This window comes from Biomphalaria glabrata, chromosome 1, assembly GCF_947242115.1.
Source record: "Biomphalaria glabrata chromosome 1, xgBioGlab47.1, whole genome shotgun sequence".
NCBI classification, from domain to species: domain Eukaryota; kingdom Metazoa; phylum Mollusca; class Gastropoda; family Planorbidae; genus Biomphalaria; species Biomphalaria glabrata.
In genome coordinates, this window is record NC_074711.1 from 85741699 (window position 1) to 85769675 (window position 27977).

The window sequence follows — 27977 nt, forward strand, 5'->3', positions numbered from 1 at the left end:
TTGTAAACTCTTGTAAAATGTTTTTATTATAACGAAATAAATGGAAAACATTAAAACAATCATATTAAGTTTTGCTATAGGTAAACGTAAGCAATGTACTTGATTCTAGATCTAGATTTTAATCTTCATTTTTTTATGATACTTGATGTCAATGAAAAAAAAAACTGGTAGTAATGTATTCTAGTGATGTTTACTAATTCTATTAACTCAGTTTTTCGGTAACTTTTATTATTATTATATTATGTAGTTTAATAATGGATCTAGGTCTAGTATCATGTATAGATCTTTAGTATATCTATATCAAAATTGCCTTTATGATCTTTATCTACTAGATCATCACCATTTACAAATAATCTAGATCTATTGGTATAGACTAGTCACTAGTGTAGCCTAGTGTAGGTGTAGGTGGCCAGATTAGATTTTTACTAGTCACTAGTCACACTAGTGTAACTATTAAACTAGATTAACTAGATTCTAGGTCTAGAATCTACTATCTAGATAAAAAGTATGTTTCACTTATTATAGATCTACTTACTATATATTATTTATAATATTATATCATTGTCTATAATGTAATAGTAGTACCTAGATCTATTCTAGTCTACTATACAGTTAATAGTATTTAAATAATAGTATTCATTATAATTATTAATTATTCAACCATCACAACTTAACTATTATAAACTAGATCTAGATTCTATATAATAAAAGAATTCACAAATGGACACAAATATCACTTAGATCTATAATATTATATATATATATATATATATATATATCTATTATATAGAAAGTTTATTGAATAGTATCATATTGTTACGTATTTCTGAATTTTCTGGCTAGATGTATTAGTTGGCACACAAATAAAAACACTGTAAAGAACTTGACGACTAAACTTTCAGTTTCATATAACTTTAATGACTATTAACTCTAACAATTCGTTAATTGAACATGTAGCGTAGAAGACTGTACAATATCTGTCAGTTTACAGTTAGCTATACTTCGTTGCAATACATCTCTTCACTTCGTTGCAATTCATCTCTTCTCAACTTTCCTCGAGCCGTATTACACAGAACAGACCAACGACACACTTCCCAGTGTCGCTCCAGGTCTCCTAAAGCTGAACCAAGTCGTACTCAAGTCTACCGAATCAGAGCCGCACACGTCTTACATCGACTGTATCGACTGTAATGGCTCAAGTCCACTGTAGTTCGCTGTATAGACTTTAACTTTAACGACAGTAGTCCACTTCAGTTAACTCTACCCTAGTTAACTTGCATCGAGTCGTACACATTTCTCTTCCACAGAGCCGCACACGTCTTACACCGTCTGTATCGACTGTAACGGCTCACTCACGACTCCATACGACTGACTTTAACATTAACTCTCTGGCTTATATAGAGTCCCTAATCGCTTCTTCAAAATATGCACAAACACTCCTAGTATCCTCTGGAATAACATGTCAGGAAACGTCACATCCTGTCTTTATTTATACACGTAGATTCCAGAAAACATCGGCTGCAGTGTCATCAAGTCGGGGTCACACGTAGTGACCTTTATCTGTCACTGTTCATTAGTAACTGTCCCCCTACTTAGATCTGTTCGTCCCCTGGAACAACACGTGTGGACACGTCACATCCTGTCTTTGTTTATACATGTAGATTCCAGGGAACACTAGCTGCTGTGTCATCTCGCCGGGGTCATACGTTGACCTCTACCTATCACTGTTCATTTGTAACACTGCCCCCTTCTTAGATCTGTTCGTCCCGAACAGATTCTACTTCATCACGATACTGAAGAAACCGATCGACGATCAAGAAGGAAGCTTTGGTGGTTGCCCCCTTCTCAGAGATGTTCTTTCAATCTGGCAGTTGTCCATCTTCTTTCCATAGAAGAATGGGAGCCAAATCCTCATTTTTCAGCAGGTCCTCACCAATGTTTTCATCAATCTTGGTATGGAAACATCGATCTTCAGATGACGACATTGGGCACTCTTGTCGAGAAAATTCATCAGCATTCTAACGAGTTCGTGCTTCACTGGCTGAGTTTTACATTCTCCAGCATCTTTTTACAGAGCTTCTTCAGAGATACACAGGTTCATCACAGTACAGCAATATTCACATGTTCTTCTTACAACAGCAACTGACTTTGGGTTTGTACGATGTCTGTTGGGTTGATCTTCTTGTACAGTTCTGTCACAGATGGTTACTCACTACAGTTCTGACATCTTTAAACTACTTCTTTTCTGTCCTTCTTGCTTCTGACTTAATTAGCGTTCTTCTAAAACCTTTGTTATACTTCATCAAGCTATTCTCATGAGGAATGTTCTTAAATTATTCTTTAGTGGCTTCACACTTTCAACTGATAGTAAGGCTTTCTTCTTTGGTCTGATGGTTCCGGACAGAATCTTTCTAAAAACATGGGCTGTGGAGTTTCATCAGTGCAGGTGGGGGTCTATCAGTGGGAGAAGTGGTGGGCTTGTTTTCTAACAACATGGGTTATGGAGTTTCATAAATGCAGGTGGGGGTCTATCAGTGGGAGAAGGGGTGGGTTTGTATCTTGATCTTGTTGGAGCCATCCACGTTGAACTCTGCATATGTCGCTTTCTCCGCCTCCTCAATTTGATATTTCTTTGGTTGCGTTGATGTCGTTGTCGTTGTCTTGCTTTCCTGTCGATCAATGCTGATGGCAGCGACTTAGCACATAGGAAGGCATTGTATTTCATAGCTGTAGTCATCAAGACTGTTGATCTAACAAGTTGCTTCAGCATTATTCTTCGATGGGTGCTTTGCGAATGAGCTGCAAGTCCACTTGAAGGCAAGTTGTCAAACACGTCATCACCTTCATCCGAGTCTGGAGGACTCGACTGTGGGGCAGGTTGATAACATTCAACGTGCAAAGGTCCCTCAACTTTAGCATCAGTTTCTATTGTAATTCCTTGACTATCACCAGGGCTTCTCACGCCTACCTTGATAGCTGTACAAGCTTCTGTTAAGTCTAGAGCTTGTTGGTGTATTTCTTGGCATTCACAGTCTTCTTGCATAGCTACGTACGTACAGTTCTTGTCAAACGCATGGGTGCAATAATCCAGCTTCGAGTTCCTCTCGTAGACAATGGCAGATAGACAGAAGTCTTTAAGGCCCACAGCAACAGGCTTGGACGCAGACCAAACGTTGTCTTGATCTGTTTGGCTGGTTGAGGTACTCATATCAGGTTTATCTATAGCTAAAGCTTCGGTCAAACTATAAGTCTCTTCTATTGTTTCTTCAGCGGTCTCATTCTGCTTCTCGTTGAAATAGTAACAGCTACCGTCTCTTTTCATTTCTTGTGGGCCACATTCGTTTGGTTTACTATCACAGTCACAGACAGCACAACCATCACCAGCATCCCTATCGTAATTGTCTGTATCGCCACATTCTTGGTTGGACAATTGTTCGCTGTTCATCAATGATGTAGTTCTTTCATCTGTCGACTCAATCTGATACTGTTGGGTGTTCAGCTCGTTAATCATGATTCTAGTTTGATCTTTTATTGTATCTGTTTGTTCTTCTGTCTTGTTGGGCGTGGTAGCTATTTGTTCATTTTCATTCATGGCTTTGGTCAACTGGTTAAATGAAGAAAATCTGGTGTTGATTTCTGATTCTATCTCCTTAATGCTCTCGTTCACCGAGTTCATTTTGTATTGCAAAGTTCTCAGGAGCTCCATCGTATTAGGTTTGATTTCAAATTGACAAGTGTCTGGATTCTCATCTTCCTCCAACAGGGCTTGTCTGAGACGTGCTGTTAGCGTTTCCTTATTTCCGTTAAGCTGTAGACCTCTTTCTCGAAGCTCTTGTCTAAGTTCTTTCATGTCAAGTTCATTAAGAAGTTTGATGGAACACATTCTAGCCAGAAAGATCCCACTTCTGACACCAATTGTTACGTATTTCTGAATTTTCTGGCTAGATGTATTAGTTGGCACACAAATAAAAACACTGTAAAGAACTTGACGACTAAACTTTCAGTTTCATATAACTTTAATGACTATTAACTCTAACAATTCGTTACTTGAACATGTAGCGTAGAAGACTGTACAATATCTGTCAGTTTACAGTTAGCTATACTTCGTTGCAATACATCTCTTCACTTCGTTACAATTCATCTCTTCTCAACTTTCCTCGAGCCGTATTACACAGAACAGACCAACGACACACTTCCCAGTGTCGCTCCAGGTCTCCTAAAGCTGAACCAAGTCGTACTCAAGTCTACCGAATCAGACCCGCACACGTCTTACATCGACTGTATCGACTGTAACGGCTCAAGTCCACTGTAGTTCGCTGTATAGACTTTAACTTTAACGACAGTAGTCCACTTCAGTTAACTCTACCCTAGTTAACTTGCATCGAGTCGTACACATTTCTCTTCCACAGAGCCGCACACGTCTTACACCGTCTGTATCGACTGTAACGGCTCACTCACGACTCCATACGACTGACTTTAACATTAACTCTCTGGCTTATATAGAGTCCCTAATCGCTTCTTCAAAATATGCACAAACACTCCTAGTATCCTCTGGAATAACATGTCAGGAAACGTCACATCCTGTCTTTATTTATACACGTAGATTCCAGAAAACATCGGCTGCAGTGTCATCAAGTCGGGGTCACACGTAGTGACCTTTATCTGTCACTGTTCATTAGTAACTGTCCCCCTACTTAGATCTGTTCGTCCCCTGGAACAACACGTGTGGACACGTCACATCCTGTCTTTGTTTATACATGTAGATTCCAGGGAACACTAGCTGCTGTGTCATCTCGCCGGGGTCATACGTTGACCTCTACCTATCACTGTTCATTTGTAACAATATATTATAATATCAGAAAGTTTATTGAGTAGTATCATATATATAATATCATAAATATGTCTTATAAAAATTGTATCCAGTTTCCTTTTGAAGTTAAAAAGCTTCAAAATTCTGTTAAAAATATTTATTTTTTTTGGCCAATGTTCAATATTATTTAGTATTATAGATATAAGAATATAATACTATCAGCATTTTTATGTCTTCGCTCAAACCCTCTGCTGGACAGCAGGGGATTACCGGGGCAGGTTTTGAACTCAGAATCATTGTAATGACAGTTTCAGGCACAAAACGCATTTCAGCTCAAATTGATTTAGAATGAAAAATGTATTTTTTTTAATGTTATCAAAAATTGTATCAATGTTTCTATTACATTCTACTTTTATAAACCTTTTATACACATACACACATAGATTACTAGATACTATTATCATCTGTCCACTGACTTTTGTCATCCCTACACTTTTCCTGGTTAGCAGCTGTTTTAAGCAAGAGATCAAGAGAGAGGCCAGTCCATAGTTTTACGTTGTCCAGCCAGCTTTTCTCTGGATGACCTACTTTGTGCTCACTCTTCTGTACTTTGAAGGATGACTTTTGACAGAGTCATGTCTTACAATATGACGGAACCAGTTGAGCTTTTGTTTCTTCACAGTATTGAGCAGCTCTTCCTTATTGACAGCCATCATTTGTCTTCTTTTTCCTGATAATTGATCTTCTTTCCGACAATATATATAAATATAAATAAACATTTATTGAAGAAAGAAAAGCAAAAAAAAATTCTAGCATCTGATTGGCATTCAACCTAAAATTGCACCTAATCTATTTCTGTCATAAAGAAACAGGATATTAATAATAATAATAATTTTTTTTTTTATAAAGGGCTGTTCACAAACAAAATGTAGGCTCAAGGCACTGTAATAACATTACAAACACAACAGCTAAAATGACAATTAATCAAAAAAAGTTTTAAACAGATAGGTTCTTCTTAAAAGTAGTGTAACATGTTGTATGTCTGAGATCAATGGGAGTGAGTTCCAAACCTTTGGTCTGTGTAGTGAAAAAGCCCGCAGACCGTAGCTTTTGAGGGAGAAACATGGCACCACTAAAAGCGCTGTGTCCATTGAGCGCAGGGCTCTCTTGGGGACATATATGGATTAACTGCTTTCAATTTTTATGTATGGTTCATTCTGTATTCTTTATTAATAACTTAGACTATTTTTAGATCCTCCTGTGCTGATTGGCGCATTGGGCGACAAGCTGTCTCCATAAAGATCTTGAATAGGGGAAAAAAATTAAAACATGTCGAATAGCTTGCCAAGCCTAGCTTAGAATCCATATTTTGTTTTTAATGTTTCACTTTCAGACCTAGTGATCTATAGAGCAGATGATGTAAAGGTCATAGATTTCTTAACAGCTTTATATCATAGCTCCTCCTTTGTTGTCGAAGATGAGCACATTTCTCATTTCCTATGGACTCGAAGATGACTGTAAAGTCCAATCCTCGCTTTAAAAAGCCGGCCGCATACGTGGCATGGGTAGATTTGGTCAATTGCAGATAGGTCTGCTTCTTCACTCAGCTTTTTGTTGGTTTGGTGCTCTTTCAAGTTGGCCACTCTTCTTGCTTCATATCTTGAGACTCCGAGACTCACAGCTTCACGCCATAGCTTCACAGCTTTATATACATTCTTGAGGGCCACCTCAAGGGAGCATTCAGCCCACACCATTTTTTTATTTCCCCTTCCCACTCCACCTGCTCAGCTTGTAACCCCCCCCACACACACACAAACACCCCTTTTCCAATATTCACCTTGTGATTCACACTCTTAAGTGCTTTTATATTCCTTTTTCAATCAGACTTGTATTATCTCCCCTTTTTAAATCAGATCAAGATCAATTTAGATTGAATATATCTTTCTCATTCAGGTAACAGGCAACAGTTAGCCACTTATTTAAATCATAAAATGGGGGTTGTTAAAATAGTTTTTGTATTGATAAGCCTTACATGAATAAAGTGTATGGAAAAGAATTGTTATAATTTTTATCTTTTTGAAAAATATTGAAATAAGTAATAGGGAAGGCCCTTGGCTGTTTATTGCCTTTGTAGTCCATGCTTTTTAAACATTACATTTCAAAGATGGATGTAGGGAGTTGGAATTGTTTGTAATTAAAGCCCTACCATTTTTTTGGTGCAGACTTCTGTGTTCCTACCATTGCCTCCACTGGTCGAGATGCTAAGTACGCTTGAACTTGGCTTGCCTTGGTCACCTATGAGGGGGGCTCAAAGTTCAACACCCGACTCAAGCAGAGTAGTGTTTACGGGTGCCTAAAGGCAGCGCGGAAAACCTTGTCCTAGATACCCCACCCCCCACTGGTCCACAAATGAGATTGGACCATAGCGCTCTGAGCATGCTATAAGCATGAAAGTAGCGCTATATAAAAGCTATAATAATAAGAAGAAGACATGTCTTTGAGGTCAGAGATTAAGGAGGAGTGCAGCATTTCTTGCGGCTATGCAGTTCTAGCTGCGATCTACTTAATCTGCATCATCTGTTATGTAGTAATAAGTAACTCTGTTTTAACACAATGTATTAATGTTAAATGTATTATTTATATATGTAAGTGTTACGACACAAGACTCTTTGACATAATAATAGACTCTCAGGTTATTACTCTATAAATACTTTAATATTACATCAAGTTATGTAAATACGAACATTTCATTTCTCTTCCTGTCAATCTCTCCCGGCTTCCCCTTTTCAACATCACTTCCATTCATTACACAAATTCGCACCATTATTCATGCACACCGTGCTGCGCTACAACCGTAACACCCCCCTTGTTTGCAAAGTTCGATGTACATCGAACGTCTTTTAAATATCAAATAAAATTATAAATCACTGTTCAATATAATTATATTATCTTCATTAATTCTCATTCTTTTAAACCAGGTAAAAGCCAACAACAACAACAAAAAAAAAAACAACCTCCAACAGCAATATTAAATATCACCATTCTTTACATTATTATTACATCCATCCCAATGTATAATGTCCAGGCTTCCCCGACGAACCAATCAGAATAAATCTCATAATTCACAATTATAAACTATAAGTAACTATGTAACTGTAATACTATATTTTACATTTCTAACAATGGTTTCATCAAATTCTCAATATAACACCATATATTAATATCTCGACACCTCACACATGTAACAAAGCTTCGTCAGTCCATACAGTCTTCGATTACATATACATGTAATATGTGTATATTACAAAATATTTCGGCATTAATGGTCCACTGCATCAGTGGATTAAAGACTTTCTGATAGGGAGAGAACAAACTGTAATAATAAATGGCTCTAAATCAACACCGATAACAGTAAACTCAGGTGTACCTCAAGGTACAGTCTTGGGTCCACTACTATTTTTAATTTACATAAATGATTTACCAAATTGCATTAGTTCAGGAACAAAAGTCAGATTATTTGCAGACGATTGCATAATATATAGAACAATAAAAACAACACAAGACACAGATATTTTACAAAGAGAATTAGATGAATTACAGAAATGGGAATCAAATTGGAGCATGTCTTTCCACCCAGAAAAATGTCAGTTGTTAAGAGTAACAAAAAAACTAAAACAAATTAATTCCACTTATCTTATTCATGGCAAACCAGTATCACAGACTAAAAACGCAAAATACCTAGGTGTTATAATAAATGAAAAACTATCATGGAATCCACATATTGATGAAACTACAAAAAAATCAAACAAAGCATTAGGATTTATTAAAAGAAATTTCTATAAATCAAATAAGAACATAAAACTAAAATGTTACTTAACCTTGGTTAGGCCAATAATAGAATATGCATCCTTCGTTTGGGACCCCTCAACTCAAGAAAACATTAAGAAACTGGAACAGACACAAAATAGAGCAGTGAGATTCATAACAAACGAATTTTCACATTTGACTAGAGTAACACCTTTAGTAAAATCACTAAATTTAGAAAGCCTTCAGGACAGAAGGCTCAAAAGTAAAGTAGCAATCATACATAAAACACTGAACCATAATCTTCAAATACAAAAACAAAATTTAATAAAATACTCAGAAAGACACAAAGATAAAGGCACATTCCTCGTCCCATTTGCTAGGACAAATTTGTACAAATACTCCTTCTTCCCTAGTGCTATTAGAGCATGGAATGGGTTGCCTGAGCTAGCCAGGAAAACCAGTGACTTGGCAGAATTTAAGTCATTGGTTAATATGCATGACTAAATGCATGACGCGTAGGACGTAATCATCTTCTTTTTTGAAGTAACGTCTGTATTATATAAGATAAGAAGATAAGATATTTACAAAATGTTCCAATCTGTTAAAGATGTCTATTCATTACACTGCTATTCATTGTGTTCTCACCAAAATGATTTTACTGACATTATTCTTTTAACCAACCAATAGAAACAAAATTGACGTGGCCTAGCTCTTTTCCTCCTTAGGTACACCGTGATAATGTGTCAGCTATCACATTGTCTTTCCCTGGTATTGTCCTGACCTCAAAGTTATAATCCATAATTTGCAATGCCCACCTGGCTATTCTGTTGTTCCCTAGTTTATTTGTATTAATGAAGGCCAAGGGAGCCGTCCATAGTTCAAATTTAGCTCCCATTAGATAGAACCCTAATTTTGTTATACACCATACAATGGCTAGTCCTTCCTTTTCAATGGTGGCATATTTCAACTCAGAGGCTGTCAGTTTTCTACTCACATATAAAACAGGATGTGGGACACCATTCCATTTTTGCATTAGACAGCCTCCTATTGCAATGGCTGATGCATCTGTAGCCAAAATAAATTCCTTAGTATTGTCAGGTAATTTCAAAATCCGTGCCCCAGAAAAGAAAGTTTTAATTATGTCCAGTGCTTCTTGACATTCCTCCGTCCAAACTATATTGTTAGGTTTTCCTTTCTTTGTTAGATTTGTTAGTGGTTCAATTATTTCTGAAAAATTTGAGATAAATTTTCTATAAAAGTTGCATAGACCCAAAAGGCTTCTAATTTGCTTCTTTGTCTTTGGTACCTTAATGTCCAATATTTTTGATACAGTTTCTTCTAATGGTGTAATGTACTCATTTTTAATCTTATACCCCAAAAATGAAATTTCACTTAGGCCAATTTTTATTTTTGTTGGTTTCAATGTTAAATTGTTTTCTTTGATAATTTTAAAAACCTCTCCAAGGCTTTGTATATGCTCATCCCATTGCTCACTAAAAATGCATATATCATCTAAATAACAAATTGTGTCTCTTCTATGGCTGAATAATTTGGCCATCATTCTGTTAAACGTAGCTGGAGCATTTACCAAGCCAAAGCTCATCACATTCCATTGATATATGCCCGAAGGTGTCTTAAATGCCGATAATGGTTTAGCTTCTTGTTTTAGAGGTACTTGCCAGTATCCTCTTGACAGATCCAACGTGCTAAAAATCTTTGCATTTTTTAGCTTAGTAAACATTTCTTCTGCTTGTGGCATTGGAAATGGGTCAAATTCTGTGACTTTATTCAACTGTCGATAATCCACACACAATCTTAAGTTGCCACACATTTTTTTAACAAGCACGACTGGTGCAGCCCATGGTGAACTAGATGGTTCTATCACTCCAAGTGTTAGTAGCTCGTCAATTTCCTTCTGTAATGTTTCTCTATGGTGTAATGGGATCGTATATTGTGGCAGTTTATTCGGTACTTTGCCGGTTAACTTGATATCATGTTCTATAATACTTGTTTTTCCAGGTAAATCCGTAAAAATATTCTTATAATCCTCAATTAGTGCCTTGATTTCTTTAGCTCTATCAAGAGAAACTCCATCCACCATGACATCCTTCCATGTTTGCCTACTTTCTGTTGCCACTGTCTCTATTGGTCTAAACCTTTCCTCTGTCTCCATTTCTTCCGTCACACAGGCACTCATTGTCATTGACTCATCCTTACTCCTTTCTTCACTTCTTTGTCTTGGTGTAAACTCTTTTAACAAATCCACATGAAATATTTTTAACATCGAATCAATGTCTATTTCATAATCCATATCGCTAATTTTCCTTGCTACTTTGTATGGTCCCAGCCAATTTGTGCCCGAAGCATTATTGTTATCCTTATGTAAGACCAAAACATCTTGTCCTACCTCTAATTCCGTCATTTTTCTATGTTCATTCACTCTGGAATGTGTTAATTCATTTCTCTCTAGCATCTGTCTATCCGCTTCTTCACATGCCTTTATAATCTGATTTCTAGTTTCTGTCACAATATCATAACTGTCATTAGTTACTATATGAGCATGTGGGATTATCAAATCTTTCAATATTGTCATTGGACCTTGTGGATTTCCTCCATAAATCATTTGAAATGGTGAAAACCCTGTTATTTCATTACGACTCTCCCTGTATGCAAATAGTATTGACGGTATTGCCATATCCCACTCTTTGGGTTTATCATCCATTACTTTATATAATGATTTCTTTAGATTGACATTAAAACGTTCACAAGTGCTCTGTGGATAATACGAGGTTGTAAACCTTTGCTGGATCCCAAACGTGTTCAAGAATGTTGTAGCCAATTGACAGTTGAATTGAGTCCCCCTATCTGACAATATTTCTCTAGGAAATCCAAATCTTGTAAACAACGTATATAATGCTTGTACTATATCTCTGGCTTCAATTTGTTTGAGTGGGATAGCTTCCGGCCATCTGGAGCACACGTCTATCACAGTTATGATATAACGGTGACCCCTATTTGATACCACTGGCATTGGACCGATTAAATCAATCGCTATTTTATTAAATGGTCTATCTGGTACATCCACCCTTTGTAATGGTGCTTTTATGTTTCTTGCTCCTTTTCTAGAACATAGTTGGCACGAAGTCACATAACTTTTTATGTCCTTATTAATTGATGGCCAATAAAAATTCTGAAATATTCTTAGTTTCGTTTTGTGTAGTCCCAGATGTCCTGTGTGTGCTATATCGTGTCCATTTTCCATTACAAGTTGCCTGAATTCTCTGGGTACCACAAACTGGATTACTTTTTTTCCATGCCATTCAATCTCTCTAACAAGAGTTCCTCTTTCTACATAGAATCTTCCTCCTCTACCTCCTTTCTTTGCTAGTTGGCGTAACTCTGGATCATTTTTTTGTTTTGTGATAAAATTTTCTTTGTTAAATACTATGTCTTTGATTTCAATTGTTTCTGTGTTTTCATGTTGTTCTTCATCTTGCTCTTTTTCCTTAGTTGATAACTCGAACAACTTTGCCAAATCTCCTTCATCCACATCTTTACTACAGGATCGAGTAGTGGCCATTCCACAACAATTTTTCCAAAGTGCTATCTCATTTTCCGTGCACTTCTTTATGTTTGGTATATTGCCAATAATCAAATCAATTTGATCATGGTCTATAACACATGCCTCTACGATCCCGGTATAATACGGTGTTTTAATGTTCACTCGGGCCACGGGTAATCGAACTGTTTTACCATCAAACATAATACATGCTTTGTTTTTTCCAGTATATTCATGATCTTCAACCAATTTTCGGTTTATTCCAACAATAGTGCTCCCAGTGTCCCTTATCGTTCTTGCAGCCTTATTTCCTACAAGTGTTTGAAAACAATCTAGACTTCCCGAACTCGACAATAACGACAAACTTTGATCTCTTCCATTTCTTCTGCCGTCATATCTTCCCTGTCTGTTTCCTTGATATCTTCCTTGATATCTGTAGCTATTATACTGGCCTTGTCTACTATCTATTTGGCTCCTTCCTTGTCCTCTAAACCTATTCTGTCCTTCATATCTAAATCTTCTATTGTTGCTATAACTGTCTTGTGTTTCTCTTGCTCTATTAAATGCTACTATTTCTTCAATATCGCTTCCTCTGTTTAACTTTTTTTCAGGATGTGCCACTTTGTAAGCCCTTATTAATTTTACAATCTCATCTACAGATTTTGGCTTTCTCTCCAGCAGGAATATTTTTAGTTCGTCCTGACTCTCATAAATGACTTTATCCAGCATAAGAAATACCTTTAGTCCATCAAACGTCTTCTCTATTTTTGATGACTCTGTCCAATTGTCAAAGTAGCTATTCATCTTGTCTAAAAATGTTTGGGGATCCTCGTTGGTTTCAATGGTGCAATTAACATATTGTTGACGATAAAACGCCTCAGTTTTTCCAAATGTTCGTAGTAATTGCTCCTTTACTATTTGGTAATTATTCTGATTCATGCAGATCTTTGACGGTACCTCCGCTGCAAATGACTTCGATAACAAAAATGTCCATTTATCTTCAGGAAAAGCCAATTCTTTCATTTCAATTTCAAACTTCTTTAAGAAAATATCTATGTCTATTTTATTCTCATCAAACATTGTACCTTAATATTTTGCCAATTTATTTCCAGACACGTCATTTTTCTTTCCAGTACCTTCATCTTTAGCTTTTCCTTTTTTTATTTCCAACTTTTCTTTCTCTATGGCTAACCTTTCTTTCTCCATAGCTAGCTTCTCTTTCTCAATTTCTTTATCCATAACTAATTTCTCTGTACTGATAGCCAACTTCTCTTTCTCTCTTTCTTTTTCCATGGCTAACTTCTCTTTCTCTATTTCCTTTTCCATGGCTAACTTCTCTTTCTCTATTTCCTTTTCCTTGACTAGTTTCTCTCTTTCTATTAATCTTTCTTGTACATATTTTCTCAGCTCTGCTCCTTCTAATTCCAATAGTCTCCCTTCTTCTTTCAAAGCAACTATTTCAGCTTTATCCGCCATTTTTAATTTTTCTTTATCGAGTTATCTGACCATATCCATTAAATATATTTGATTCTCATATACTTAATGCTTGGACCCAACAATGTTCATATCTAAATGTAATGTAATGAACCAAACGTTCAAAGTTATTCGAATACAAATATGTATCTACTTCCCGGAATACTCTTCTTCCTGCTGGTATAACTTCCAATGCTAGTGTATATTTATATGCCGTGGTCAGTGTATATCCGTTGGTCCTAAATGGGCACTGTTCTCCACCGTAGTCAAAATTCACTAGTGTTGCCCACGGCAGTGCTAATAATCGTACAAATTTCCATTAATATTGAATGTTAAAGGTTATTGTTGAGAACTATGACCCGCCAGACCAATGAAGATGTACGTTTTCACATTGGTGAATGTAGAGAATGGGCCGTCATAATAATTATAATGATATGAATCTAGATTTAAATGTTAATCCAATTGATTAATTCAGCAATAATGTTTTTAGTTAAGTTTCAACTAAAGGTTTATGTTTACTAGTGAGTCTAGTACATAGCTTTAGAGATTTAGATGACGCTAACTTTCTCAATCTTAATAGATCTAGAGATCTAGAGATTTTGTTACACTTTGTAGTACTAGTAATACCTCAGTAGACAGGAATTAGATACCGTTATAACGCAGGTCTTGCCTTTTCCGTTGGGCGCCACTTGTTACGACACAAGACTCTTTGACATAATAATAGACTCTCAGGTTATTACTCTATAAATACTTTAATATTACATCAAGTTATGTAAATACGAACATTTCATTTCTCTTCCTGTCAATCTCTCCCGCTTCCCCTTTTCAACATCACTTCCATTCATTACACAAATTCGCACCATTATTCATGCACACCGTGCTGCGCTACGACCGTAACTCCGTAACAGTAAGCATATGTCTTTGTGAAAGGAAATGTCCATAACGAAAAGAATATGAATGGATAAAAAATTCCTATTTCAGATAGTAATGATTTTTTAATACTTTTTTTATGTTTAATATAAATAGAAAGATATTTATATTGTTAAAAAAAATTGTAGAGATCCTTCTCAGCAAAGCTTCTATAAGTTTGTACTTGTTTTTTTTTTTCCGACTGTTGATAGGCAAAGAGTTGTGTAATTCTTAGAGTTGTCAATGTTAAATAATAATAAGAATTCAAATCTATCACTCAACAAACATGCACATTATGTGGACTCTTCATTTTAAGTCGTTTTCAAAAAGAAAAACATGGGTCTGAAATAGATTCCTATAGTCTGCATTCGAAATCATCAAAGGTATATACATTAGGGGTAGTTTTGAATGGGTCTTTCAGGTACAAATAGAAACTGAATTGAAGTCTTGTTTATGCAAGTATCATTTTGCAACCACAAAAACTACACATACTTGCTCTATAAATGAAGACATCTCTGCAGCTCAGTTGACAGTTAACATAGACATGTAACTCTCTTGAAAGTTATGTTAAAAGTTATAGAAGACTGTTATTAAAAAGTGCTTTAAATGATATAATTAAATGATCGACAAAGGTTTATAGTTGCCTAGTAAAAATAGAAATTTATACTTTTTTCTTTGGGTGATATAAAGTTGTAGAAAAAAAAAATTAACAATGGAATTTTTTTGTTTATTTGCAGGATAGAACGCTAATACAAATGCTTGATGTAGTGAAATGAATGAACAGACCGATTGGGTAAGGCAGCTTGTAAAGTAAGAGTATGCTAGTATCATTACATTCTTGTAACTGCACAACAAAGCAATAATTTTAAACTCTGAATTAGCTATTTTTAAAGTGTTTTTCTTTAGCTAATCATTATTAGTGTCATTAATTTATTAAATAGGTTTTTTAAAGGTAAACATAGATTAATAGTTGTGTATTTATATATCTATATCTAGGTAATGGATCTGGCTGTGCATGAGTGAGATGGAGAGAGTCTCATCCCAGAAGGAGAAAGGGATTGGTCTTGATTATTTATCAGAGTTTCATCTTGCTAGTAGAAACTTCATGTCTAGCCACAGTCCCATGGACCAGGTTTTTCAAACGTTTGGGCATCATGTCCCCGTCAGTCAGGTCCAGTCGTCTCAGCCACCAACCTATGGGCACGCTGCTGGGCCTCAGTATTCTGTCGCCCATTCCTACAGTATGAGCATGCCAGACAGGTATCATCCGATGGTGTATTCACAGCCCTATTTGAACGAGGAATGCTATGGGTCACATATTACTCAGCCAGGGACACTCCTCACGCAGCCAGTCGCCCACCAGAAGAACCAGAACTATGCAGGTGCTCTGCCAAGCTCGACTCCTCCAGGTCCTCCTGCTATGCACAGCCCACAGCTTTCTCCCATGATGAGGGCTCAGCGCCAGAGCCCACAGCAATCTTCAGCTTCAGTGATGCTTCAGTCATTAGTATCCACTGCACCAAGAGCAGCTCAGACTGTAAACTCTTCTCAAGCAACTGCTTATACTGCACAACTTCATGGCCCTCAGCAACATTATAATTCAACAGTAATGAATCCCACCTATTACCCAACTAGTCAATGTTCTCAACGAAACGACCCACCCGTTGGCAATATGCATATGGCAAATATTAACAGTCATTCCTTCCATCAATTAGGTCAGTTTAGCTCGCAGTCATCGATGTCATCTTCTTCTCAGGCCTTAAGAAATGCTCACAGCAGTGTCAGCAGGCCGACTAAGGAAGAAGTGAAAAGCTCTCATTTGAAGAACAAGCAGCCAGGCTTACCCCGTCTTGGCCCAAAAGAGTCTAATCCTAGTAGCTATGTTCCACCCATGTCCCATTCTCTTCAGCCTAGGTCCTCTGCTGCTTCAGGAAGCAATATGCAGGGTATGTTTCACCCAAACTTATCACTGCCTCCGACAATGAGGGCCTCTACTGCCAATGGAACCAGCTCAGCTTACAGGAAGCCTAATCCCTCAGCAGTCCACCCTCACGCAGTCTCAAGTTCACAAAAAACATCTTATGAGACTGACACCCTAAGAGGAGTATATTCAGGCGTGACCCACGCAGGAAATAAATCAAAACAAGCAGCTTATGCACCCAATATAAATTCTTCGTCCTCGGCTGGTATGGGTCATAGGTCAAGTGGCATGCCTGCTTCAAGTACCAATCCATATTCTGTCTTCTCTATTTTCTCATTGAATGGCCAACCTACAAGAGAAGGGGGTAGGACAATGGGAGAGACAGTTGTGTCAAGAGGAACTTCAGTGGCAGCAAGAGGAAGGGGAATATCAACAGCAGCTAGGGAGAAAGCCAGAGTGCGACCACCTGATGCAGCTCATTTAGCTCTAAACGAAGATGCAAATCCTATTAACTGGTATAAGAGCCCAGATTCCATTTTAGCATCTTCTTACTCCTCAGACATTGAGGCCATGCAGGCTGACATTATATTGAATTCTAACAGGCCTATTAAAGCTGTTAGACCACAAGCATCAAATGGAACAGGGCCAGCAATATCTTCAGGCCAAAGACAATCAACTGCTGTGGCATCAGGTGCCGTTCTCCAAGCACCTAGCCAGTCTAGATCGTCCTCTGAGCATAGTGCCTGTTTGCAGCAATCTTCTATCAGTGCTTCCAAAGCTGCAGCATTGGCTGCAATCAAAATTAAACAGGAGCAGGCAGAGAATTTATGCAAGAATAAATCATTTCATTCTGGAATCGAAGATAGTGAATGTTTAGCTTCTTCGAGAACTCTGGCAAAGCCTGCTGCAGCCAATACCTCAAGCACAAACTTTTTAATTAGTCCGCCTTCCACAGTAACACAGCATTCACAATCTCTTGCCAGTAGCTCATATAATAAACCCTGCAATGATAACCCTAGTGCAATAAAAAATAGTATAGCTAAACCCAATAGTCAATCAGTAGACTCCCCATCTAGTAATCTTCATGCCAAAAGTGACACATATTCAACTATCCTCGATTTATTGAACCATGAAGAAAAGCGAATCACTATAGGAATCAATGACAGGAAAGGTAATTCTCTTGAGCATTTCCTGGAACACCCTAACACCTACATAACTCCAGCACACAAGGCTTTTCCTGCAAGCCGTGCATATGAAGAACCAAAAACTGCTGAGAACGTGACAGACAAAAAAAATTTAACAGCTCGCAAAAAAGTATTTGATATGTGGAAAGCAGGTCAAGTAGTTGGACGAGCTCCAGGTAAAGCTAGAGGGCAGAGTAGAGAAGCTCCTGTAGCTTTAGGAGATCACATGGCTGCAATAAAAGCTGATCTCAAGTCATCCAGTTATATTCAACCTTTGCTAGAAAGTGAAAATAGGGTTACAGCCAAGAACAGAGAAATGGAGCCCACCAATGTGCCATCTGGTTGTGCAACAGTAAGACCTGAACTGAAAGCAACCCAGGCAGTCAAGACCAGAGAACATGTTCTTGATCTTTGTTTTGTCAAGTTACATGGACATAAGTTGATTTGTTTGAAATCACAGAGTGAATTCACTGTCTTGTTGTGCCAGTTCCAGTCCGAGTGTTTTGCTGATAAAGGAATGGGCAGTGTCAATAATTGTATTGACAGGGCTTTAAGAATTAAAAAAAAGGTCCTGGAGCACCCTAAGAGGGACATGATATTTCATTTTCTCCAGAAGAATGGTTACACTGTAAGTACGGTGCAGACTATAAACCTGGATGATGCGCGTCGAGTTTATCATTACATGTACAAACTTACATCTTGTTCCGGTTCTTGTGTCACACAACTATCTCATCAAACTGTTGACCTCGACTCATTAGTTATGCCAAAGAAATCGTCAATGTCAAGAGAGACTGCTTTGAAAATCAAGAAAGAAAAGCACACCGCAGAAGATACTAGTTATGGCATCCACCAGCACAATAGTCATCTTCCAGCCAAGAAGGCCAATGCAGTTTTAAACACACCAGAGGAGTTAGGCAAAAATGATAAATTAAAAACTTTGACTCCTAATCTTGATGCTGCTCATGCAGATATGAACAAAGAAACAGATGATGACCTAATTTTTGTTGAGGCCATCGAGAACCCCAACATCATCACCTGTGCACCAGAGCATCCCAAAGTAGGAGGCGTTTGTAACACGATTGTGGGTCAAGTTAGATTCTATCAGCATGAGAAAGAGAATTTTCTCGTCGTCGAAGACCTCTGTAATATTTTCAGTGCTTCAGACTTCTATGATAGTGTTGAGAAAGAAAATATTGTTCTCTACTCATGTTCGGAGGATATTGCCACTTTTTTAAACAGCATAACCGGAACGTTCCCACGGCTACGCACAGCAAAAGAAAGCCTGATCAAGGAAAAGGATGTGGGAGCACACATAACAGATGACAGTAGTTATACAGGCTTTAGCGGAGAGAATAGTACATCTTTGAAAAGACCCATTTGCAAGCAAGAAAAGCTAGATGATTATGAAATTTCTCCCAAAAAACTGAAGATGGATGAGATCTCAGATAATGAGACTAATGAAGATGACCTCAGCTTGTTTGAGGTAGGTCAGCAAGAGAAGCTAGTTGGTGAAAAAGAAACTTTGGCCGCTCAAACAGAAACACGGAAGGAGTTAGATGCTACTTCATGTATTGATAGTTTAACAAATCTGAATTCATCAGAGTCCATTTCTAATTCTCTAGGAGCTCAAGAGGGCGTGACTTCAGTTGTAAATGATGGGGCAGGAAGCACAATAGCACCTATAGAAAATGAAGTGTTGTTACCGTTGAGTGATGTAACAAATAACCATGGACCTATCAATACCTCTGAAACCATTGAGACTAATGTTTCTGAATCTTCAATAGGCACTGTATCTAAGGATCAGCTTAGCACCACCACTGAAAGTCCCCTCTGTAATCATGAGGCCAGTCCAATGAAATCCTCTTGCTCTAAGTGTACACATTTGAAATTACAAGGCTTCAAACTCAGAAATATGTTAATGAAAACAAAGTTAAGTGTGACACAAAGTAATATTGAGAAAGCAGACAGTGCTCTTGTATCCCCAGACACCAGCAAAGATATTCAAAGCTCTTTGGAAAAAAGCTTGGCAGATGGTGCATCAAATGAAGGATCAGCCGCAGCTGAGCAGGAGAATAACTTAGAGGCAGCGATGGAGGATTGTCACGTGGATACTGGTCAGCCAACTACTGAATTTCAACCTGTGGTGGCTACCTCTGTGGATGTAAGTAGAGAGGCAGTGGTCCACACATCTGAGCCCACTCAAAGTCAAGACTCTCCAAAACTAGAAACTACACCTGAAAGCGCTGAAAGTACAACGGTTACTATTTCAATAGAAGGGAAAAGTGATTGTGTAGATCAAGTCTCTGAAATAAGTTCTGAGGGGAGCAGCAGTGAAGCAGCAGATGTGAGCAGCTCTAGTGAAAATGTCTCAGCCCAGCCATCGTCTTCAAGCACTTGTGATTCATCTCTCTCCATCAAAAAGCCACACTCCATGTCATCATCATCATCATTGACGTCTTCTAATAATTTTCAAACATCTAAATACTCATTTGATGATTTGAGCATTATTGCTGACAATACTGCAGACTCCTTAGGTAAGTTGTTGTTTTATCAAATCAGTGCTGTGGCTAGTTAAATTTCTGATACAAACACATATTCATTAAGAATTTTTGAAATATCTCTCAAATGTTGTCTTAATTAAATATAGTATGGTAATGTAGAGTTAATTATTACTAATACAAATTGGATCTAATAATAAGGATGGCTGTATTGCACTGACCTGTCGTTTGGCCATCTCGATGGCCCCGGGCCTGCTGCCTTCCCTCATCATCTTGTAGGAGGTTTGGACTAGAATGTACATTAACTCGGAAGGAACATCCGAAACTTGTAAAACATTTTACAAACATTACTAATACTATAAAAATTATCTATATTTATCTAATCACAACAAAATGTATTACGTAAAATACAAAACAAAAATACTAGTTAAAGTCATGCTAAAAATTTATATTTAATTATATGCTAAAACGGGAGTCGTTTGCAAAAATATAGTTAAATATAATATTGTAAATGCATATTTCACTGAAACTCCACATCTCAGTCCGTACAAATCAAAGCCATGCCACCTTGTTTGTCGCCTTTTTTTTTCTGTCAGTCGCTTAATCTAGCTCACAGTGCACAGATGTTTCTGCAGCGTCATCTCTATCATTGACCTCTCTGACCCTGGCTGCATATCACTAATATATCACTTTGGTCCAACTCCAGCTTGCATCATCACTATCATCAGTCTATTTAGTTAATTAGTTATAGGCACTTAGATTGTATGTAAGCTTGTCCTAAAACAAAAGTCTATTGCCCATAGAGCAGGTGAGATGTAATTCAACTGTTATTAATTAATGACCAACATTTTTTGGTAGTGCTTTTACTCTCCAGTTTTGGATCTGGGTTTAATTATTAAAGGTATTATTTTAAGTTTAAAACAATATTACACATGTTCCCCATGCAATTTATTTCTTATGAATGTCATTATACTTTTCTGTATTTCTTACGCCACATTTTTTTAACTGTACGACTTTAAAGGATTAGTATTGGTATTGAAGTGTATGATTATTTTTGTAATGTTATAAGCATTTCTTTGTATATTAAATGTTTTGTTCCTGCGTTTTTTATTTCAGTGGCGCATCCGAGCAATAAGTTTAACAGCATTAAATTTCTTCTGGAAGGATATGAAAAGTTGCGTTTCCAGAATACCTCTCTAATACGTATGTTTTTTTTTTTTTTTTTTTTTTTTTAAGAAATTCAGATTTGCATGTAAAATTTATTCCATTCCTCACTGTATCAGTTTGTGTTGATTTGCGTTGGTTTAACGTAGTACTTTTCTAATTGTGTAACTTAACTTTTTCTGGTTGTAGTTACTAATAACTTTTTAAAGATTAGCTCCACAAGTTTCTCTTTTTTGAAACAATGTTCTAAATATTTGTTTTATGTATAAGTATTATCTAATAGCTGCTTTACTTTTGAGTCCTATGCCTTAAAGTGCCTCATCCTATAGATTACAGAAACTCCTTCAGAGAAAGAAGATAATTATGTTTTATATGTCCCTCGGTTGTCCATGTGAGAAATCTATATTATGAATATGAATGTTAAGTTGAGACTTTACCAAACTTTCTTAAAATTGAGACTTTACCAAACTTTCTTAAAATTTTTACTATGATGTGATGGCATGGGTAGGTGGATTTGTTGGGAGGAAGGGGTTAATTGCTGCATGGAAGGGATACCCCTTCTATGAGAGCATGTTGAATTGTAAATTTGGCTGTTAAGTATCTAGTGTAAATTTTTACAAATATTTTGTCATCTGAAAGGTTCACCATTGAAGGTGTTTGCTAGGTTCCACTGTATTCATGTCATGTAGAAGATGAATGTCTTTATATAACAACTGACAATATGTTGGTGTTTTTTTCTTGTACAAACTCTTCACTCCTAATCTCTTGGTTTTGAAGCATATATTCTATGTACATCTTGGATCGAAACTTAGCCAGTACTCACCCAGATATTTATTCCCGAACTCCTGATAATGCCATAAACCATGTTCAGATTAGTTTTTTTCCCTTCAGATTAAAATGTTGAGTAGAGTCCATTAGTGGCCTCATGTACTTGGTTTGTCAAATGGCCAGCAGGACAAGTAGACACGTTTCAAAGCTAATATCAGGTGCCTATTAGATCTTGATGGACACTGTCCTCAAATATCAAGAGAAAATGCTGTGATTCTATAACTCAGGCTCTTCAACTAAATAGTCCAGCACCTTACCACTTAACCCTTAAAGTGCTGAGCTGTTTCACAATGAGTGCATACAAAATGGAAATACAATTCCGATGTTTAGAAGCTAAACTACCACACGCGTTTTAAGGGTTAAGCCACACATTTCATCTTTAAATTCTTCAATCTATTTAAAAGAATTTAAACTAAAATTGTTCTCATTATTTATTTTTCATATAACATTTATTTCTGTTTTTTTTTTTTCTTGTTAAAGAAATTGTTCACCTTTTACGCAAGGAGTTGGCCGCTTGCAAGGAGAAATCAGAAAAGGAGTTGGCCGCTTGTAAAGAGAAATCAGAAAAGGAGTTGGCAGCTTGTAAAGAGAAATTTGAAAAGGAGTTGGCAGTTAAACAAGAAATGTTACAGAAATCGATGAGGGAAAGAGATAACCTGCAAAGTAGGATTTTTATTCTCTCTTGTTGGTCTTCACAATTCTATGGAGAGTATTTTAACATGGGAGGTGCTAAAAAAACAAAACTTAACCAAGTTAAAAAAGTTATTTTAAAGTCGCACAACTTTAATATTTAGAAAAAAGTTATTTTAAAGTCTCAGTTATTTTAATGATTTTTATGCTAAAAAATATGCTAACGTTGTATTTTCGTCAAGTTATTTCTATCTAAAGTTCCACTTCTGACAGTTAGTTCTATTTTTAGTTTCACTTTTTAATTTACTTTAGTATCCAACCTTTTTGACAATTTGAACAATATTATTATTCATTTAAATGAAGTCCAGTCTTATGTATTCAGTCTTAAGACTTGAACTTTATATAAAATTCTTATCAATATTTAAGAACACATCAAAGGATTTTAAGCTATCTAATGAAAAACTCATAAGAACACATCAAAGGATTTTAAGCTATGTCATTTAAAACTCTATTTGCTTTGTATATACTGATTGACCTAAAAGGGTGTAAGTTACTATGACATATCCACTAATAACCTGACATGCTTGTTTATAATCGCTTAACTATAATGAACATAAACCATTGCATTGTAACTTGATATCAATGTCATTCCACAATAGGTACCATCGAAGCCATTAATGCGTCTTTTAAAAATGGAAATGAAGAAACTCCTATTACAATAGACGATGATTGTAAGTATTTTACTCACCTCCTTATCCTTGTTTTACGTTTTTGGAATGGTTTCAACCTCATTTAAAGTTCCTCTTTCAGACCTTGCGGTCTATAGGGCTGATGATGTAAAGGTCCTCTGTTTCTGTGGCGGTTAGTGAGGGTGTCATGTGGCCAGCACAATGACTAACCGCCTTTACTTTCCCCAGCTAATGTCAGGTACCCATTAAGCACTTTCCGAGTTCAAATTCAGGTTGTTCTCTTTTTTTTTTTTTTTTTTTTTTAAATGCTTTTAAAAAAACGCAAATTTAGGTAAAATCCACCCTGATATTTCTTCCTTCCCTCCCCCATGTTCCCAACTGGTCCAGACAAATGAGAAGATCATAATGTATTGAGAAAACTAAAAGCATGAAATAGCGCTAAACAAAAACAATTAGTAAAATATTTCTAATCGCACAGATGTCTTGTTGTTGATCTAGATCTATTCAAATTTGATGATATGACTGATCCAAACTAATTGATACAATTACACTTCATATAAGCTTTTTTTTTTTAAAGTATTAGTTAAACCATATTTCCTTCATTTTCTCTGAATAACTATCGTACCCTAGTAAAAAGAAAAGGTACATCTTTCAGACCTTGCGATTTTTTTTTTAGGGCTGTTGTGTAAAGCTCATCTGTTTCCTTGGTCAACTGTTAAAAAGGTTGTCATGGGACCAGCACAATGACCTATCGCCTTTACTAGTCCTCTGTATATTAGGTATCCTTAAGAGTTTGTTGAACTCATACGGGTTCTGAAAATTCCAAATCAAATATAAATCTTTACTGTGATTTGAACTCAGCACCCCTCGGTTCATAAGCTAAGGGCTTTACCACTCATTCAGCCGACCTCATTTGTACTCTAGTGCTGCTAGTGTATGTTTTTATTCATCATTTGTTACAAAGCTTATATCAACTCACTCTGTCTGTCTGGTAAAACGTGTGTACACATTATTTCTCCTACACCCATTCTTGGATCAAGTTGAAACTTCGCACAATTATAAAATGGCATAGACAAGACATGAATCATTTTTAGAAAAGTAACCAATTAATAAATTATTACTGGTAACTAATTATTTTGTTTGATATCAACAAGAGAAACAATACTTCAGTGTTCACAGATATGGCTAAATTAGGTGGGTTTACAACCCTTAAATAACTGTTAAAACACTATTTCTCCCTCACGTATTCTCCGATCAAGTTGATACTTTAAACAATTTTTCATTGTACCTTACAAAACATGAATCAATTTTTTAAAAATACCCAATTAGTCAATTAATTATTGCTAATTAATTATTATGTTGGATATTGAATAAGGGAAATAACTTGCACATTATTGATAGATATAGTTTTAAGTCAGAGTTCTTCTTCTTTAGATAGGCTTTGTTGTTTTTTTTAAAGGATTTTTTATATTTTGCTTGTTTCAGCATTAAAACTTCAAACTCCATTTATTTTTTTATATTAGTAGGTCTATCTTTTTTTTGTTTCAGAATCAGTTTCGCATCCCACCTACCTTTGAGATTCTCTTGAATGCTGTTTGTGGTCAATGACAAATGGCTTTTTTTGGTTTGTCTTAGCAGACTTGAATGCAAGACTTTCTAATCCCCGCACAACACCCGACCCAAAGAAAGCATTCAAACAACGAAAGTGACCTACTTATTCTATTGAATTAACTCAATTTACACCCATTTTTTTTTCAATAAAATTATGTCACAAAGAAAAATAATTTTCGGATAGACTGTGACTGTCACGCAGACAACTTGTATTATTGACTAACTGGCAATGTCCTACACACTAAACATTATGTTTCTATGCTTTGTTGTTAATGTAATTAATAACCTTAATTTGTGTGGAAATTGAGATCTAATACTTCACATGAGTATAATAAATTGTTGTTTTTTTTTATATAAATATAATTTTTTAAATATTTTAAATGATATTTGTTTAAATAAAAATAATAAACACAAAGTTACTCTTGAAAAATAATAGAACCTTGTTGCTGGATGTTTCTTGTCAATAATAATCTCATTTTTTTAAATTTTTTGTTGTTGTTCTATAAACTATACTGTGACTGGTTGTTAGTTTTTCATTTATGTTAAAATCTATTTATCAGCTTTGTTTTTCTTAACCCTATAAATTTCTTCTAAACCAAGTCACTGATATACAGCATGTTTTACTGTGTCCTCTATACAGTATGTTTTACTGTGTCCTCTATACAGTATGTTTTACTGTGTCCTCTATACAGTATGTTTTACTGTGTCCTCTGTACTCATTTAGATCAACTTCAATTAACAGCTACCATTTTATGTAGGTCAGAGCTAGATTGTCTGTTAGTTTTATACGTTTAAATCGTACCTTTTGAAATGGAGGTTATCACATCCTGGCCCAAACCTCTTGCGAGATGGTAGGGGATTGAAGCAGGCTGGGTTTAAACTGGGGAATATTGTGATGACATTTCAAAGTGCATAGCACAGGACAGGCAGTCAACTTGAATAATAAACTTGTAAAAGAAAAAAAAAAGGTTCCCAATTCAGACCTTCGATCTATAGGGCAGATGATGATGATAAGATCATCTGTTTAACCAAAAGTTAACAAGCAGAATGTCATGTGGCCATCACAATGATGAACTGCCTTTATTTTTCTCAACTAAATTCAGGAATCCATTAGAGTTGGGTGGACTCAAAGGCGCCCTAAAAATCCCATTCTTCACTTAGATTTGAACCCAGGACCCCAGGCTCAGAATTCAAGCGCTAAACCACTCAGCCAGTGCGCTCCTTCATAAGCTTGTACTTCTATACTATTGAGCTAGACATTGCCAGGCTTTACTTCAGTTTATGTTTTCTCCAGCTAAGATTACACAGAGTGGTAGATGAGCAACATTGTTGCACAAGTCTCACAGAAAAGCAGTTGACTCAGCTATTTCATTTAGGTTCAGTATACATTATTGATATTTTGTTAATATGTTCAGGTTTGTGATTCACTTCACCTTGTAGGAGTTCTCTCCTGGAGTGTTCATTCATTTTTTCAACACACATTGGATCTCCTAAAGTTCTTACCAAAAATACCATCAGTATTTTAGGCATTTTTTTTTTATTATTGGTGCTGTTTTTGTTTTTTGTTATTAAATTATTTTTTTTTACAGATATAAAACAAACTTTTGAGAATTAGAATTCTATTCACTAATAAATTTTCATCAGAAATTTGAAATTTTCTTAATTCAATCAAGATTATTTTTTTTTGTGTTCAAATAACTCCAATGACAATTTTTGTACAAAACACTTTCTTTTTTGGGATAATAATTAGAAATCTGCACACAATTTTCAAAGTTTGGTTCTGTCAATATTTTTAACTGAAAATGTATTATTTAATTTTACGTTTATTTACTCAGTGTTTTGTGAGATTTTGATGCCAAGACAAAAGTTTGGGGCCTAATTCCTGACATTATAGCTCCATCCATCCCAGTGGCGCTACAGCCCATGGAGGGCTCTGGCCTGCTTTAACACATCCTTCCATTCAGATCTCTCCTGGGCCTTTCGTCTCCACGCCCTAACCCCAAGCTGCTTCAGATCTGCTTCCACATCATCTATCCATCGCATTCGGGGTCTGCCTTTGGGTCGCCTGCCTTTTGGTTATAGCTCCACGTTACATTTATGTTATAAACTTAGAGAAAGATACAGAATGACCATGAGGATTGACAGCTTCCCGTTAGAGTAGTTATATACTGGCCACTCAATGAGAACCAGTTTTGAGTGACTGCATTTCCGTTTTTTAGACGTTGACAAAAACAAAAGAAGTAAAAAAAATCCCATGTTGTGACATCGTGAAGACAGGAGAATGGGCAGTTAAGGATTGTTGTACCTGGCCATACCCTGCAATATATTCTGTTGTGACGAAATGTAGATTTTATATGCTGCTTTATTCGTGTCCATTTAAATATATATGCTTCCATTATTTTCTGAGGCAAACTGCTTCCAAAAACAAAATGTTTTATTTTGTTCTCTTTTTTTTGTACTTCTGTATAAAGTTTTTTCTAGAAAGTATGTACTCGAAAGATGTAATGGACCATTACATTGTGCTTACGGTATGTTATATTTGTGAAATGTAATAGTTACATTATGTGTGTCTGCCGATGTAATGAAATACTACAGTATTAAGGCCTCAGGTGATTCATTCCTCTCACCCCCCCCTCCCTGCCCAGCAACCCTCCTCATTGTGTTTTGTATTTAATAAACCTATTTATCGTTGAGTGTACATAATGTAACATATTGCTTGAACAGACAAAATTTCTGGTGTTATGGGGAAAAGAAATGTCATACATACATGTTTTATTGTACAATAGAACATGTTTATTTAACTCTGGATTGGTTGGTGACTAGCAGGCTAATTGAAACGCTTTTATCAAGGTGAGCAATATTATATTAAAAACTATTCTAATTCAATCGCAGTG

The 27977-nt window shown here is 36.2% G+C and overlaps 1 protein-coding gene across 1 annotated transcript; it reads left to right on the top strand.

The window, feature by feature from the left end:
- The first annotated feature begins 154 nt into the window (after positions 1-154).
- LOC106067222 (uncharacterized) lies at positions 155-27834 on the top strand. The gene is made up of 7 exons (XM_013226371.2): positions 155-218; positions 15296-15351; positions 15555-20197; positions 21278-21364; positions 22634-22816; positions 23443-23514; positions 25021-27834. Coding segments are annotated over exons 3-7 (4968 nt in total). The 5' UTR covers positions 155-218; positions 15296-15351; positions 15555-15573; the 3' UTR covers positions 25023-27834.
- The last annotated feature ends 143 nt before the right edge of the window (positions 27835-27977 follow it).

Coding starts and splice junctions, on each gene's coding strand:
- LOC106067222 (XM_013226371.2), top strand. CDS start 15,574: ATGAGTGAGATGGAGAGAGTCTCATCCCAGAAGGAGAAAGGGATTGGT. Junction 20,198..21,277: donor CAATACTGCAGACTCCTTAG/GTAAGTTGTTGT, acceptor TTTTTATTTCAG/TGGCGCATCCGAGCAATAAG. Junction 21,365..22,633: donor CCAGAATACCTCTCTAATAC/GTATGTTTTTTT, acceptor TTCTTGTTAAAG/AAATTGTTCACCTTTTACGC.